Source organism: Scomber japonicus, chromosome 8 (genome assembly GCF_027409825.1).
Source record: "Scomber japonicus isolate fScoJap1 chromosome 8, fScoJap1.pri, whole genome shotgun sequence".
In the NCBI taxonomy this organism is placed as follows: domain Eukaryota; kingdom Metazoa; phylum Chordata; class Actinopteri; order Scombriformes; family Scombridae; genus Scomber; species Scomber japonicus.
The window spans coordinates 30,889,894-30,905,636 of NC_070585.1; the positions used below are offsets into that span (position 1 = coordinate 30,889,894).

Genomic DNA, 15,743 nt, shown 5'->3' on the forward strand with positions numbered 1-15,743 from the left:
TTCTGTTTGTATTTTTTTATGTTTTAAACTAAAATTCGTACTTAATTCTTACATATTGCAACTTTAAGTAAATGTTCCTCAACAACTGAAGTGCAGAAAAAGCTCATCTCTTATTTCTGCTGTGGTTTGTAGTGATCCTGACACCTGAGAGTATATATGTACAATCATTTTCCATTTTCTATTGTATTCTTTCACCTTACTGTACTTGTGTTAATGTTCTACTTTCTATACAGCGCTTTTGTTTTTACACGAACTGTAAATGAATCTTAAGAGTGATAGCAAGTCCTGTATTTTCTGTCTCTATTCATTTGGGAATTGCCTCATCAGTAGCACCTTGTTCCTCTCTGTTATCCCTCCAGTCATCCATCTCCCTGTCCAGTGGAAGTCTCTCATCGGTGGGTGACAGCGCTGATGTCTTTATGCTTCACGCAGCCTCCCTCCCTCTGAGCGCAGAGAAAAGTGATACGCTTGAACTTTCCTCGGCCTGATTCTCTCTGAGCCTGCAGGATATTCTGGGGACAAAAATGGAAAAAAATAACCAATGTGAATGTTGGGAAAACATTTACCTTCCATCTATCAATCTGCAGCTGCTGAACTCTTTAAGTTTTAATCTAATTAAATACAGCTCAGGCGTTGTCAGTGCTTTGATAGAAGTTGCTCAACTCGGCTCTAACTTAACTGAAAAACCTATAATACACAAATAATCATGTGTGCTATTTTATTATCCTTAAATGTACAAGTCTTTGTCATTTGTCAGTATTAGATTTAATGAATAAGAGTACAATGCATCACAAAAATGTACAAAAAACACATCTTCTTTAACCCTCCTGTTGTCAAGGAAGGACAGAAAGAAGGACAGGAGGAAGGAAGGAAGGAAGGAAGGAAGGAATGAATGAATTTAGGAGAGAAGGAAGGGAGGAAGGAAAGGAGTAGGGATGAAAAGAGGAAAGAAGGAGGAATGGAGGGAGGAAGGAAGGAAGGAAGGAAAGAAAAGAGTAAGGAGGGAGGAAGAAAGGAAGGAACGAAGGAAGGAAGGTAGGAAGGAAGGAGGAGGGAGCAAAGAAAGAGGGAAGAAGGAAGGAAAGAAGGAACAGTCAAAATTGATGGGGTCAATTTGACCCGGGTGGACGACATTTTAAACATCATTAGGTCTCATAAAGTTTCCTAATTCCTCTACAATTATCACTTTGGACCTTGTTACAATTTAATTACTTCACACAAAGTCCTCACAACTCTTTCCACTATTAAACAAACCTTTGTGAGGAATGACTGAAATGTGCGTCTGCCTTGATTTTCGAGAAATGTTTTGACCTCTGCAGCCTGCGGTTGGAGATGAGCGCTCTAACTCTTCATAATTATATTTGAGGAAAAAGCTGGAATGTGGGTTTTCTCACATTAAGGTCAGGCTTCTGAATTTTGAGCATTCACTTCATAGCTGGTTGAACCATCAAGGATTGTTTTTCATATCCTAAAAACAACTAACTGTCATCAAGTTCATTTCCAAGGATATAAAACAAAATCAACGGTTAATTTAGAGAAGAGGAAGCCTGTCATTGTGGAAGATGTCTTTGACTGTGTGGACGCATCAAACCTGGCATTTAAATTGTACACAATAATAATTTACTCTTCATACTTTAACAGAAAAGTCTACAGAGTTTAACATGAAGCAGAGCGGTAATTAAGACTGACAGCTCTGAAACTGGCTCCATATTTAAAATGACAGCCAATCTTTCTATCTTTGTTTGTGTTGATGCTGTCAGAAACCCAGACCATACGTCAGTGCGATGGAGTTCAGATATATATGTCCTGCTGTGGCCTTTAGCCCCTCTGGGATTTAACTTAACACAAATTTTCCAAATGATTTAAGGGCCCAGACTGCAGGTTGTGATGAGTTTACGCAGACTGAAAGAGGGGGGAGAACAGCTTTAAGTGACAGAGAAGTGGTGTCATGTTTCTTTAAAAGCTCTCCAGAGTTGTGCTGAGTTTCCTCAGGGCAGGAGTTTTTTTTTCTTTCTTTGTATTGAGTCTGGATTCATTTGCATATGACCCTCCTCCTCTACTCAGATTGGCCGGAGCTCCGCTAACATGTGGAAACCCACATCCAAACTTCCTCAGTTGGAGAAAAACTTTGCTGAGTTAAGGAGGATGAACTGAGAGGCTGGACGCCAGCAGCTGTATGAGTGAGTAACAACAGCAGGCAGAGAGAGGCTGGTAGTGTTTGAAGAAGGAGAGAAGGAGAGGATGATACCTTAATTATAGCTCTCTATAATTGCATCTTGACCAGTTTGTTTTGTTTTGGGGTTTTTTTCCCTAGGAACTTACTTTACAAAATCAACAGTTTTCTTCACTGGCTTAGATGTGTTTTTTTGTTTTGTATAAAGGAAAATAAATTAAGTTGGATTTAATCATCATTTAGTTACATGCTTGTTACAGACATATATACATTTTTTCATATATTTTTAATTCAATTTCAAAAAGAAAAAAAACTTTTTAAAGTGACTTGAAAGCTTTATTTTTAGTGTCTTTTCTTTATAGTTCAGATAGCTATTTGTGATTAGTAGAAATGTCTGTTTAGCCAGTAGACAGGAGATTATTACCTCTCATCATTATGCTGCTGGCTCTGGTTCTGGTTCTGAATCTTGTCTTTGAGGCTCGTTCCTCTGAGCCGACATCAGTAACTATTCAGTACCGGGTTTGGGAGGAGCAGCCGGCGGGAACCCAGGTCGGCCGTCTGGTGGACGACCTTCGGCAGAGGGATGTAGGCGGTCTTTTGGAGAATTTCCAGGTTGTAGAGCACGGAAAAGCCCTTCCCTTCTCCGTCAGCACTCGAGATGGAGTTGTCACCACCCAGGGTCGGTTGGACAGGGAGGAGCTGTGCCGGGGTTCGGACCTGTGTGAGGTGGCCTTCAGTGTCCTCTACATGAAAAGTGGCGCAGTGGACTGCCTGCGGGTTCATGTGGAGGTGATGGACCTGAACGACCACAGTCCCAGCTTCCCCACACCTCTGCAGGAAGTGGAGATCTCAGAGACGGCCAGCCTCAGAATGCGAATCCCTTTGGATCGTGCAGTGGATCCCGATGCAGGTCCGAACAGCCTTCAGACCTACTCGCTCTCTGTCAACCAACACTTTGCTCTGGATATGACGGTTGCTCCAGGTGGGACGAAGCAGGCTGAGCTGGTTGTTATCAAAGAACTAGATAGGGAGGTTCAGGGCTCCTTTGACCTTACACTAGTGGCATGGGATAAAGGGAACCCTCCCAGGTCTGGGAGCACCTTGGTTCGTGTTAATATTCAGGACTCAAATGATAACAGCCCCACCTTTGAGGACAGCACTCCCACTGTGGAGCTACCTGAGGATACAGCTCGTGGGACGACCATCATCAACCTCAAGGCCACTGACCCTGACCAAGGTGCAAATGGGGAGGTGGAGTATTCCCTCAGTAAGCACACACGTTCAGAGGTCCACAGGCTCTTCTATGTGGATCCGAAAACTGGAGCTGTGAGTCTCAAAGCACCTCTGGACTACGAGCTCCAGCACTCCTATGAAGTGATCGTTCAGGCTCGTGATCGTGGACCAAATGCAATTCCTTCTCACTGCAAAGTGCACGTCAAGTTAAAAGATGTTAATGATAACGCACCTAGGATACACATGACCTGGACTCCACGCAACTCACCTGTAGCGACTGTGCTTGAGGGAGCATCAGAAGATACTTTCCTTGCCTTGGTAATGGTCTCTGATGCAGATTCGGGAGACAATGGCAAAGTGAGAGCTTTCATGCAGGAAGGATCTGGCCCTTTCCGCCTCAAACGGATCCACGGTGACAATTACATGATTGTGACAAATGGCAGCCTGGACAGAGAGAAGGTGATGAACTATAACATCACGATCCTTGCACAGGATTATGGAGATCCTCCACTGACCTACGTAAAACAGCTTCCTGTTCATGTTCTGGATGAGAACGACAACGCCCCGGTGTTCTCCACCTCCCACTATAAGGCTTCAATCATGGAGAACAACGTAGCCGGGTACCACGCCCTCAAAGTTGAAGCTCATGATGCTGACCTGGAGTTCAGCGGCAGGGTTTCCTACTTCATACACAACTCCAGTAGCCCAAGAACCCCCATGCAATCTTTCTCCATCCACCCAACCAGTGGCATCATAAGCATCGAGCGCCCTTTGGACTATGAGGAATCTAAAACCTACTCTTTCATTGTGGAGGCCACTGACCAGGGCCACCCACCTCTCTCCACCACTGCCACCGTGCAGATCGACATCCAAGATGCAAACGACAACTACCCAGTCATCAAGGAGCCACAACCCAGGAAGGGCTTGGCTTCTTTAAGCGTACCTGTCAATGCAGACAAGGGGGAGATTGTTACCGAACTAGGAAATGAAATAGAAGAAGAACCCACTTTGATAAATCACTCGGTCAAAGATGGATTTGATGGATTCCTTGCATCCACCATAAAGGCTGAAGATCCAGACTCAGGGCTGAATGGAAAACTCCAGTACCTGATGACTGATGGAAATCCTTATGGACTCTTCTGGTTGGATCAGTCTACAGGTCAGCTGTTTGTGAACACCACAAACGCTACAGCACTCATTGGGAAAACCTTTACAGTGGACATTACTGTATCTGACATGGGCACTCCAAGCCTGTCCACCAAGGCTACGCTGGAGGTGACTTTCATCAACCTCAGGGATCACCTGAAGAACTCATCACCTGGTAACCGTGGGCAGCTCAGCTTCACCATGATGATGGCGATTTGCCTGGGTGCCACATGCCTGCTGCTACTGCTAGCCATCGCTTTGGTGACGACGTTCTGTCGCCCTGAGAAACGGGACAACCGGGCCTACAACTGCAGACAGGCCGAGTCGACCTACACCCGCCACCCGCGACGACCACAGAAGAACATCAGGAAGTCTGATATTCAGCTTATTCCTGTCATCAGAGGGCGAAAGGAGGATCCTCCTGAGGATGATAGTGAAGCCCAGCCACTGGCTCCACCTCCAATGTCAGAGGATCATCAAACTGAGAGACAGTACACCTTAACACCTTCAGTAATGAACACAAGCTTCCATTCCCAGACCCACTCCGAAGGGGATCTCACTCAAACTCTCCCCCTCCACTGCAAAACACTCAGAAAACCTGGAAATATTGAGCTTGATGGCGCTTTGCCTCTGACGCCGCCCACGCCATACAGGACTCTTCGGAAACCCAGAAACACTTCATCGTCCTCCTCAGTCTCACATACAAGCACCTTGAAGCGTCAGAATCACCCTAAAGGAGAAGTGGTGGAGCCGCTGTCCGCGTCGTCCCAGGCGACCCTCAGGAGGCCGAGAACCTCAGAGGGACGAGGAGGGCAAGACGCAGAACACCAGCAGATGCTTCGAAACCTGGTCAGACTGTCCATGGCTGCGTTTGCTGACTCCATCGAGCTTTCCTCAGCCTCCCCAGAGGTTCAGGTGAGTCCTGCTGTTTTACTTCCTTACAACAATCACATTTAATTATCACATGCATCTTACAGCATTCACAAGATAAGACAAAAAGAGTGTGTGGAGATTTCATCCAAGTAGCCTACAATGCATGCTGTAGAGTGTGCTAACCAGCTTAAAATATTTTATAATAAACTTTATATAAACTTTAATTAGCTCAGTTTTATATTGCAAGAATTAAGCTCATAAATTCTGACATTGTTTTCAAGTGGATTTGACAAATAGTATCCATTTACATGCATTAATGATTTAAATAATTCTGCATTATGATTTTTTATGTCTTATTATTTACATTTTCTGCAGCTTAAATATTAAGGCTAATGCACTGCTGCTGGCGCTAATTTAAATGTAATTTAGTTCCATCTAAAATGTGTGATCACATTTATTTCAACATGTGCTTACAGTTAGCGTTGGAGTAATTAAGTCTCCCCCCTGCAGGCTTTGAGATTAATCTGAAGTGAAGTCCATTAGAGAGTAGAGACTAAGAGTCTCCCCAACACACACACACACACACACACACACACACACATAACTTCCCTTACACTTTCCCAGCAGCCTCCCTGCTTTTTTAGCCTCCTGTATGATGACTTGCTCAGACAGCCTGAAGGCTCGAGTCGGGTGGAGGTGCGTGTGTGAGTAGGGGTGTAAGGGGTGGGGGGGTAAAACTAGCTGACGGATGACTGTGAAGCCAAAAAGCAGCGAGTTTATTCAGGTGCTCATGTGTCACGGACAGTAATCCTTCTCAAGAAACTTTGACAGACCTTTTTTTACTGAATATCACATATCAGATTCATATAGACACCAGTAGAGGAGGAGAAGGGGTGGTGGTGCGGAGGGGGGTGGGTTGCACTCCTCTTACTCCCTGTAGGATTGTAGGGTCTGAAGAGGGTGAGGGGCGGGATGAGGCCAGCCAAAGTAAGCGGTGATGTGTTTGCAGTGTAAGATAACACCACTCTGACACGCTGCTTTGTCACTTACAAATGACCCGAAATCACTTTTACTGAGCTGAAGAGCAGCAGCAGCAGAAGGAGGAGGAAAGAAAAACAGATCAGACTAAAAACAGCAACTCAGAGTGCAGAGCAGGATACTGAACCAGAGCTCAGACTGTCAGCTACAGATACTGTACATACACACATTTAACCATTACAGCCATGACCACAGTGACAGCAGCACAAGACATATCAAAACAAACATTGAACAGCTTCCTAAAATTAGTTTCTTGTTGTTGATAAAACTCAGAAAAAGACAAAAACCAACAATTAATAGAGCCTTCTTACAATTATTGCACATATCAAAGCCTCATATATCTTATTCTTCTGTGCCATAGCGCTCCATTTTTGTCCAAAATCTATTAAAAACACATCAATGAGCCACATTATTCACTGGATGACATGTTCCTTTATTACCATGTAGTTTATTTTGACTCAATCTCACACACACCATCCTGCAGCCAGAAACACACATGAAATGTGGATTCATCCGCCACTGAAAGTAGTCCCCAAGAAAATGCATTAGTTCTTCCTGTTTAAGTAAAGATGACTGAAAAGTACACTGACTATCTGTAGTCTTTAAAAATCATTAAGAAATATCTAGTTTAATTTTTTTCAAGATTTATTCCTGTAGTCAGAAATACTCACTTGAGCACTAAATGTGGATTAATCCGCCACTGAAAATAGTCCCCAATAAAATGCATTAGTTCTTCCTGTTTAAATAAAGATGACTCAAAACTACACTGACTATCTGTAGTCTTTTAAAAAAAATTAAACTAGATATTTCTTAATGATTTTTAAAGATTTATTGCTGTAGTCAGAAATACTCACTTGAGCACAAAATGTGGATTAATCCACCACTTAAAATAGTCCCCAATAAAAAGTTAGTTATTCTTGTTTAAGTAAAGTTGACTAAGAAACTACAGTTACTGGCTGTTTAAGGAAATCACTGAGACTTTAACAAACAAACAAACAGACAACTGATTTGTTATTAAAGATGTATTCCTAGTTAGTTAGTTAGTTAGTTAGTTAGTTAGTTTCTTCTTGGGATTTATTCACCATTAAAAGAAATATAGAGTAACATCAGCAACATCCTTTAAAATTAAGTTTTTGGTTTTTTTTATTCTTCCAATTTCTCATGACAGAAATACACTCAGACTTATATCCAGTTTACCAAATTAAATTAGAATAATTTAAATGTGATTCGTTCATCTCATCTTAGTGTTTTAGGGAATGTTGACAGAATCAGACCAGCTGCACTGATTATTTTAAAAAACTTTTGTCATGTGAAGTTATTAAATCATATTGGACCGGTAACATGAAGAAAAATGAAAAGTATGAGAGTTCCCCTTCAATGACTGAATGAGAAGATGGAGCACAGATGGAGGCTGACTCAGATTATTAGACATTTACACACATAAAACTGGATATTCTAGATGCCTTGAGCCTAATTAATACACATTTAATCAAAATTCAACATTAAATATTTGCTATTCTTAGTAAATAAGTATAAAGTACATAAGTATAAACATATGGAGCCACTGATGGATGTTGTTTTAAGAGGATTAAACTTAATTACATCTTCAAAACTACCAAATAAATGTAATAAATGGCCCCCACTTTGAAATTGAACAATAATATAATCAATTTGGCATCAAACTCTGAAGATACTGTTAAAGTGTAGAACCGCGTCATCGAGGGCGAAAGTTGCTGCCAACGCCCAGCAGACAGAGAACAAAGAGCTCGGCCAGGTCCGACATCCTCACGTGAATCCCATTAGAGAAAGAGAGAGAGAGAGAGAGAGAGAGAGAGAGAGAGAGAGAGAGAGCATTCCTCTGCCCTCCCTATCGACCCAGTTGGCACTCCTCTGGCTTCAGACGTTTCTCTCCTCCCTCGAGGTCGCAGAGGAAGAGGCCTGCTGGACGCCTAGGAGGAGGAGGGAGGGAGGGAGGTAGGGAGGGAGGGGGATTTACTGTTCACCTCCACCTCAGCGCACACACACACACACACACACACACACACACACATACTCTTACACATACACACTCGTCCATATTTCAGAGTCCATCCTGGAAGGAAATCGGCCAGAGAAGAATAGGCTTTTACGTAGAGGCCATTTCCTGTCGCTGCAGCAGCATGCACGTGCAAAAACACACAAATGTCATGCTAAAACAAAGTCATATATTAGCTTGCATGCACACACACACACACACACAGATATTAACCTTGCCTAATATGTGTGTGTGTGTGTGTGTGTGTGTGTTTCCTCCCTGGTGTGTAGTGTATATCCGCTTTAACAACAGAGCTGTCAGCAGAAAGCTCAGAGCAGTGAGACAGACGCAGCCGCTCGGTTCTCACACTGTAAAAAACCTGAAAGAAACAAAAGGAAAATGTTTGTTCGCTTTCTACCTGAGCATCGATGAAATCACTTTCACTGATTGTTCAACCAGCTAAAACAACACAGAGAGACGCGCTCACTTGTCTAGATACATACAGCAAGAGTCCAGTATCCTTTTATTCAACCTGACTCCAGTTTCAAACCCTGTTATATCCACTTAGGTTCATTTGTGAGTAATGAAAGTTATTAACACATTTAACTCTTACATAGTGTTGATATTCTGACTCATAATTCATCTCTAAACCAATTCACTTTAATAAATTCCCCCATCAGTCATTAATAAATGTTTAATTAATCGTTCTGGTTGATTAATCAAATGGAAAAACTCACCTTTTTAGGATCCAGGAGTATATTTTATAGAATATGTTAAATACAGCGACATGTTTGAATGCTGATTTTTTTTTAATAAACTCAGGTCAAACACAGGTGTAGGTCACATGAGGAAAAGTCCAGCTAAAATAAATGTGTATAGGGTGTTTTCACAGCTCTCAAATATAAAAATGAGTCAAATTTGACCCTAAACACTATGAACAATATGTAAGGGTTAACAAAACTTAACTTAACCTGTAAGACTTAATAGAGATCTTCATTAATGTTCACAACTTGAAAATAAGATAATTCTGTACTGTGATATTTTAACCCTTTCATGCATGAATTATTATTCCCCCAAGTGTTTTTATTTCTCTTTAAGCATGAAAAAACTGTAACATAATTGTCTTATTCATCAGATAACATTACTTATTTACTGGAGGTCTCAATTTAAAGAGGCCAAAAAATCAACAAAAATACTTAAAACAACAGAATAAAGCCAATTTTAGTTTAAGTTTAATTCAATCATGATAAGCGAGGCAGGATCTTTTCCCCAAATGTTCTTATTTCTCTTTAATCATGGAAATAAAATAACTTTTCTTATTCAACCAATTACATTACATGACAATAACATAAATCAACTGATTTAAAACCACAAAGTTACTGCAGATGAAGTGGTAGTGTATGGAATGACTCACTAGCAACTGTGGTGGCTGAAATGCAACTATGCCATCAAAACCCATGTAAGGGTTAAAGCCTTTATACTCGATATGGATATAAGTTTCACGGCTCAAATTGATGTGACACAATCAGCTCATCACTCTGTTTATCTTAATCTGAATCCATGATCTCTGACCAGCAGTGACATCAGCTTTCATAGAGCAGCTGCTCCACCAGACAACAGTCCAGAGTTTAAATGTGATCTTTGGTTAAGTTGATTTGGGAATTTAACGTTAATTACAGACACCTGACATAATCTGTTTTAACCAGCATGACCAAATGTGAGCAGCAGCTAAAAATGAAACATCTGCTACCTGACTGTTTGTACTCTGCTCTTTGTTAATTAAAAAGATAAATGTTAGTAAATTGTTGAGCTCTGAGTTTAACACATTATGGCTGATTTACATTTAAACTGAGGCAGCTCCTGAAATCTAAACCTTAAGAGAAACTCAGAGGTATGAAGAGTTGTAGCCAAAAAGGAGTCAGACTGTGCATTAAAAACTTATAAAACTAATAAACTAGTGGTGGATTAATTGATTTAATCTTTAGTAGTTTGTTAGTCAAGTATGGAAAGTATGAAAAGGCCTGGGTTTAGATTTTACTTCAGTTACAATAAAGCAGAATAAGCTCTCAATGGTAGCTTGTGTGTGAGAGAATGGATCCTTTTTAATAAAAGCGCTGTATACATGACGTCATTTTAAGGCCCATTTATGCTCAACATTAAATATGGATCCAGATCCAGACGGAGCCTTCTGTCCGTGCTCTGCGTTCATTTTGTCCGTATTTCTGCCATTGACTGTATAAAAGAAATGGACGTAACATCCGTGACGTCACCCATTGGTTTGTGGACTGCTGCTTGGAAGCCAATAGTTTCGAATCTAGGCAGCACCATCTTGAAAATTTCAGGTGCATGCTGGGAAAAATAAAAACACAGATTCTACTTATATGGGCATGAGGCGGAGTCATGGGCAGAGCGGGGAGGTTGCTATGGTTGCGAGGGCTGGATGTCGAGGACATTGGTCAATCAACCTGTCAATCACGACGTAGCCACGCCCTAATGCATACCCTGCTTTATTCTCAAATTTAAACTTAAACTCAAAATTAAACTTTTGACTCTGTGCTGCCCCCTGGTGGATGTATTGGTTAACATCCATGCTAACGTAAAGGACGCAAGATGGTATACTTATACTGTCAGTTTTGATGCTATCAACGTATCCAGGTTTATTTAATCTTCTAAAAGTCTTTGCATGATGTGTAATGTCATAATATCATTTTGACCATTTGTCTTTCTTCTTCCTCCCTGCAGCAAATCTCCCAGCTCCTCTCTCTCCTGCGTCAGGGTCAGCTGCAGCCGCGGCCAAACTTCCGCGGGAACAAATACTCTCATCGCACTGGCAGGTTAGTCTTCCTCCTCCTCCTCCTCTTCCTCCTACTCCTTCTCCTCTTCCTCCTCCTCCTCATCCTTCTTCTCCTTCTCCTCCTCTTCCTCCTCCTCCTCCTTCTCCTCCTCTTCCTCCTTCTCCTCCTCTTCCTCTTCTTCCTTCTCCTCCTCCTTCTCCTCCTCCTTCTCTTCCTCCTCCTCTTCCTCCTTCTCCTCCTCCTCTTTCTCCTCCTCCTCTTCCTCCTCTTCCTTCTCCTTCTCCTCTTCCTCCTTCTACTCCTCCTCCTTCTCCTCCTCTTCCTCCTCCTTCTCCTCCTCCTCTTCCTCCTCCTCCACCTTCTCTTCCTACTACTCCACTTCCTCCCCCTACTCTTCCTTCTCCTCCTATCCTCCTTCTCTTCCTCCTTCTCTTCCTCCTCCTCTTCCTCCTCCTCTTCCTCCTCCTCTTCCTCCTTCTCTTCCTCCTCCTTCTCTTCCTACTACTCCACTTCCTCCCCCTACTCTTCCTTCTCCTCCTCCTCTTCCTCCTTCTCTTCCTCCTCCTCTTCCTCATCCTCCTCCTCCTTCTCTTCCTCCTTCTCTTCCTCCTCTTCCTCCTCCTTCTCCTCCTCCTCTTCCTTCTCCTCCTTCTTCTCTTCCTCCTCCTCTTCCTCCTCCTCATCCTCGTCCTCTTCCTCCTCTTCCTTCTCCTCCTCCTCCTCCTCTTCCTCCTCTTCCTCCTCCTCTTCCTCCTCTTTATCCTCCTCCTTCTCCTCCTCTTCCTCCTCCTCCATCTCCTCCTTCTCCTCTTCCTCTACCTTCTCCTCCTCCTCCTCCTACTACTCCACTTCCTCCTCCTTCTCTTCCTTCTCCTCCTATCCTCCTCCTCTTCCTCTTCCTCCCCCTCTTCTTCCTCCTTCTTTTCCTCCTCTTCCTCCTCTTCCTCCTCCTTCTCTTCCTACTACTCCACTTCCTCCTCCTTCTCCTCCTCCTCCTCCTCCTTTTCTACCACAAACACAGCACACAACCACAACAAAGCCAAACCAATAAGCTTCTCCTGCTTTCTAATCTTCCTTCTCAGACTGTATTTGTTTTAAGTCTCTGTCTGTTCTAACCAACCTTCATTTTAAAAGAATAATGTTTTTTTTTATATGACTTTACTGCTTAATCTGACATATTAACCTTTTACTGTAATTTAAAGTTAAGATCTAAAAAAAGTCAGCCTGGCTTTGTGGACATTTTAAATGCAACAGAAGTAACAGAAGGACTTTGCTTCATTCATTTACTGTTAAAAGTAATCTTGGTCTTATTTTAATTTTATATGATGTGGTGTGTAAGACCTCATAATGTGAGACTGAGACATAAGAGACAGACAGAGGCGGTCTTGTGGTTTTCCAGCGTTCCCGCTAACACTCTTCAAGCTGTTGTTTTTGTAAAAGATCCAACGACACAGCAAACGTTTCAAACACTCAACGCCCCAAAAAACTGTGCTTTAAATATTTAAACAGTCATGCACCCGTCTGTGGTGTTCAACTTAAAGCACGTTGGTCATATCAATCTGCTTTTATTTAACCCTCCTGTTGTCCTCGAGTCAAGGAAGGAAGGAAGGAAGGAAGGAAGGGAGAGAGGGAGGGAGGGAGAAGGAAGGAAGGAAAGGAGGGAGGTAGGAAGGAAAGGAGGGAGAAAGAAGGAAAGGAGGGAGAAGGAAGGAAAAGAGGAAGGGAGGAAGGAAAGAAGGACAGACGGAAGGAAGGAGGGAGGGAGGAAGGAAAGGAAGGAGGGAGAAGGAAGGAAAGGAAGGAGGAAGGAAAGAAGGGAGGAAGGAAAGAAGGACAGAGGAAATAAGGAGGGTAATGGGGAGGAAAGAAAGAGAGAGGGAGGAAGGAAGGACAGAAGGAAGGAAGAAAGGGGGATGGAGGAAGGAAAGAAGGAAGGGAGGAAAGAGAGGAAGAAAAGAAAGAGAAAAGGAGGGAGGGAGGAAGGACAGACGGAAGGAAGGAAGGAGGGAGGGAGGGAGAAGGAAGGAAGGAAATGAGGGAAGGAGGAAGGAAGGAAAAGAGGAAGGGAGGAAGGAAAGAAGGACAGAGGAAAGAAGGAAGGTAATGGGGAGGAAAGAAAGAGAGAGGGAGGAAGGAAGGACAGAAGGAAGGAAGAAGGGGATGGAGGAAGGAAGGAAGGAAGGAAGGAAGGGAGGAAAGAAGGAAGGAAGGGAGGGAGGAAGGAAGGAGGAAGGACAGACAGAAGGAAGGAAGGAAGGAAGGGAGGAAAGAAGGAACAGTCAAAACAGATGGGAGAACGACACGAATGTTAATATGATTTTAATAACACAGTAAACAAACTCAAGTCCTTTAACGCGACCGCAGACACTCACAGAAGCTAAAGACTGAAATCCTCACAAGCAGAATCTCCTCCATCACTTTCTTCATCATCAGAGGTTTGTTTCGGAGCCAGCTGGCTGCAGGTTGGGTTGTTTTTTTTTAAAGTATGTGATCACTGCCGCGCTGTCTGATCATACCAGGCTGCCTCTGATACCAGGACAGACAGACATTAAAGGGGGAATGCCACCTATTTTAAGAGCTCGCAGGTGTTTCTCTCCTGAACCGAGACGCTTCTGTTTGTGTGTTTGTGAAGTCAGAAAACTCTTCAATCAGATTATCTTGTAGAAGGCTGATGGTGTCTTTCTCATGTGATTTCATCCCAGTGAGGTTCATAATGGTATTGTGCTACTAAGTCGAAGTCTTTTCAGATTCATCACACATGCTGCCTTCTGATATTTCCAAAACTGAGTGTAAAACCTAAAGTAATAAGTTGAAATGAAGTTGGAAGATCATTCTTTACTCATCAGATTTCTTTATGTGACGTCACTGTGATATTAGAAACTGCTTTGGTGAATACATTATGATCCTATCCAATAGAAAAAACACCCAAATTATCCAAAATATGAACAAAAATGGTAATAAATTGGAATTATTCTTCTTAAACTTTTTCTCTATTTATCTCTATTTCCTTTCAAAACCAAAGTTACAAGCTGCCTCACATCCTCAAAGAAAATATAATACCATAGAATATAACAGGGATTAAAAGAAGGGGTTGAATGTGGAGAAATAGAACTAAATTTAACCCTTCCTGTCAATTTTGACCCAGGGAGGACAACAGGAATTAACTTAAAATGAAGTATAGATTCATTTAAATGAGGCATGTTGACCATCATTTCAGAAATGGGTGATAATTTATACCTTACGCTTTATAATGAGCCAAACCAAACTGGGTCAATTTTAACCTGGGAGGACAAAAGTTTCAACAGGAAGGTTAAATACATGAAGAAAGAAGGTTTTACATGTTGTTGATGAATCAGCAAATCACCACTGACTGAAAATATAGCTCACATCGTGCTTCCTAATTTAAACCAAACTCTTGACAGTCACTCCAAACACTAACCTCGTTGTTATAATTGTAACCATGACAACAAAGGTCCACTAACTTTAACAAAGTAGTATTTTTACCCCACACACACACAACAATGCAAATTCCCTAAGCCTTTTTTTTTTTTCGCCCCCTAAAATAACACTGCCTATAAAAGCCAAAAAGGGTCAACAGTTGCTTTGGTTTAACCTCAGCAGATATACACAGTGTGGATATAAGGCTCAGTCAAGCAGCTGATGAGCGTCTGCTTGGGTGAGAGTAGGATTTAAAGTCAGCTTAAAAGTAAGTAAGGTCAGTAAGTAGAGGAAGGCGTCGCCATTATGACAACACAGTCTGATAACTATCCTAGTAATAGTTCAAAACAGCATTTAACATAAAGACTGGGCTTCCATGGGAATGCTCATGCAGCTTATTTGTATTGCTGAGGATGTCAGATCAGTAAATGCATGTGTGTGTGTGTGTGTGTGTGTGTGTGTGTGTGTGTGTGTGTGTGTGTATGTCTCTCTCTCTCTCTCTGGAGGTTTAGTTGTTTAATTTGGAGCACGTCTCGCACTGTAGTCATAGAAAACAGAGCCCTTTTGTCCACTTTGGTAAAAATGTTCCAACATGCTTCCTATCAGGGTAAAAAAAAAAAAAAAAAAAAAAAAAGTGGAGACAGAAAGAGAGTAAAGCTCCACTTGTCCGTCCACTATCAGCTCTTTTTTTTTTTTTCAAAGAGAACTTTTGCTTTTAGTTTGATGAGGTGGTGAAAGACAGAAGCCGGAGCTGATAAATGTCTTCCTCCGTGTTTCTGACCGACTGACCCGCCGAGACTGAAATAACAGCAACAGACAAACAGGACACCGAGTCAAACAGTCAATGTCACAGGAAGAGTGTCTCATAACCCCCAAAAATGTGTGTGTGTGTGTGTCAGAGTGTGTGTGTGTGTGTGTGTGTGTGTTGGCATGTTTTAGCAGCTCTATCTGAGTGATTCAGAGTCTCTGACAGGAAGCACCCACCTCAGCGTCACCTTGGCGATGAGATTAGATCTGACATCACCTGGATACA

At 42.3% G+C, this 15,743-nt stretch overlaps 1 protein-coding gene across 1 annotated transcript in view; it reads left to right on the top strand.

The window, feature by feature from the left end:
* Positions 1-2,513: 2,513 nt before the first annotated feature.
* Positions 2,514-15,743, top strand: part of pcdh12 (protocadherin 12) — a 30,122-nt gene continuing 16,892 nt past the window's right edge. Inside the window, exons 1-2 of the mRNA XM_053324156.1 lie at positions 2,514-5,467; positions 11,220-11,311. Of these exons, the coding sequence (XP_053180131.1) occupies positions 2,609-5,467; positions 11,220-11,311 (2,951 nt within the window). The 5' untranslated portion in view covers positions 2,514-2,608. The remainder of the gene's footprint in view (positions 5,468-11,219; positions 11,312-15,743) is intronic.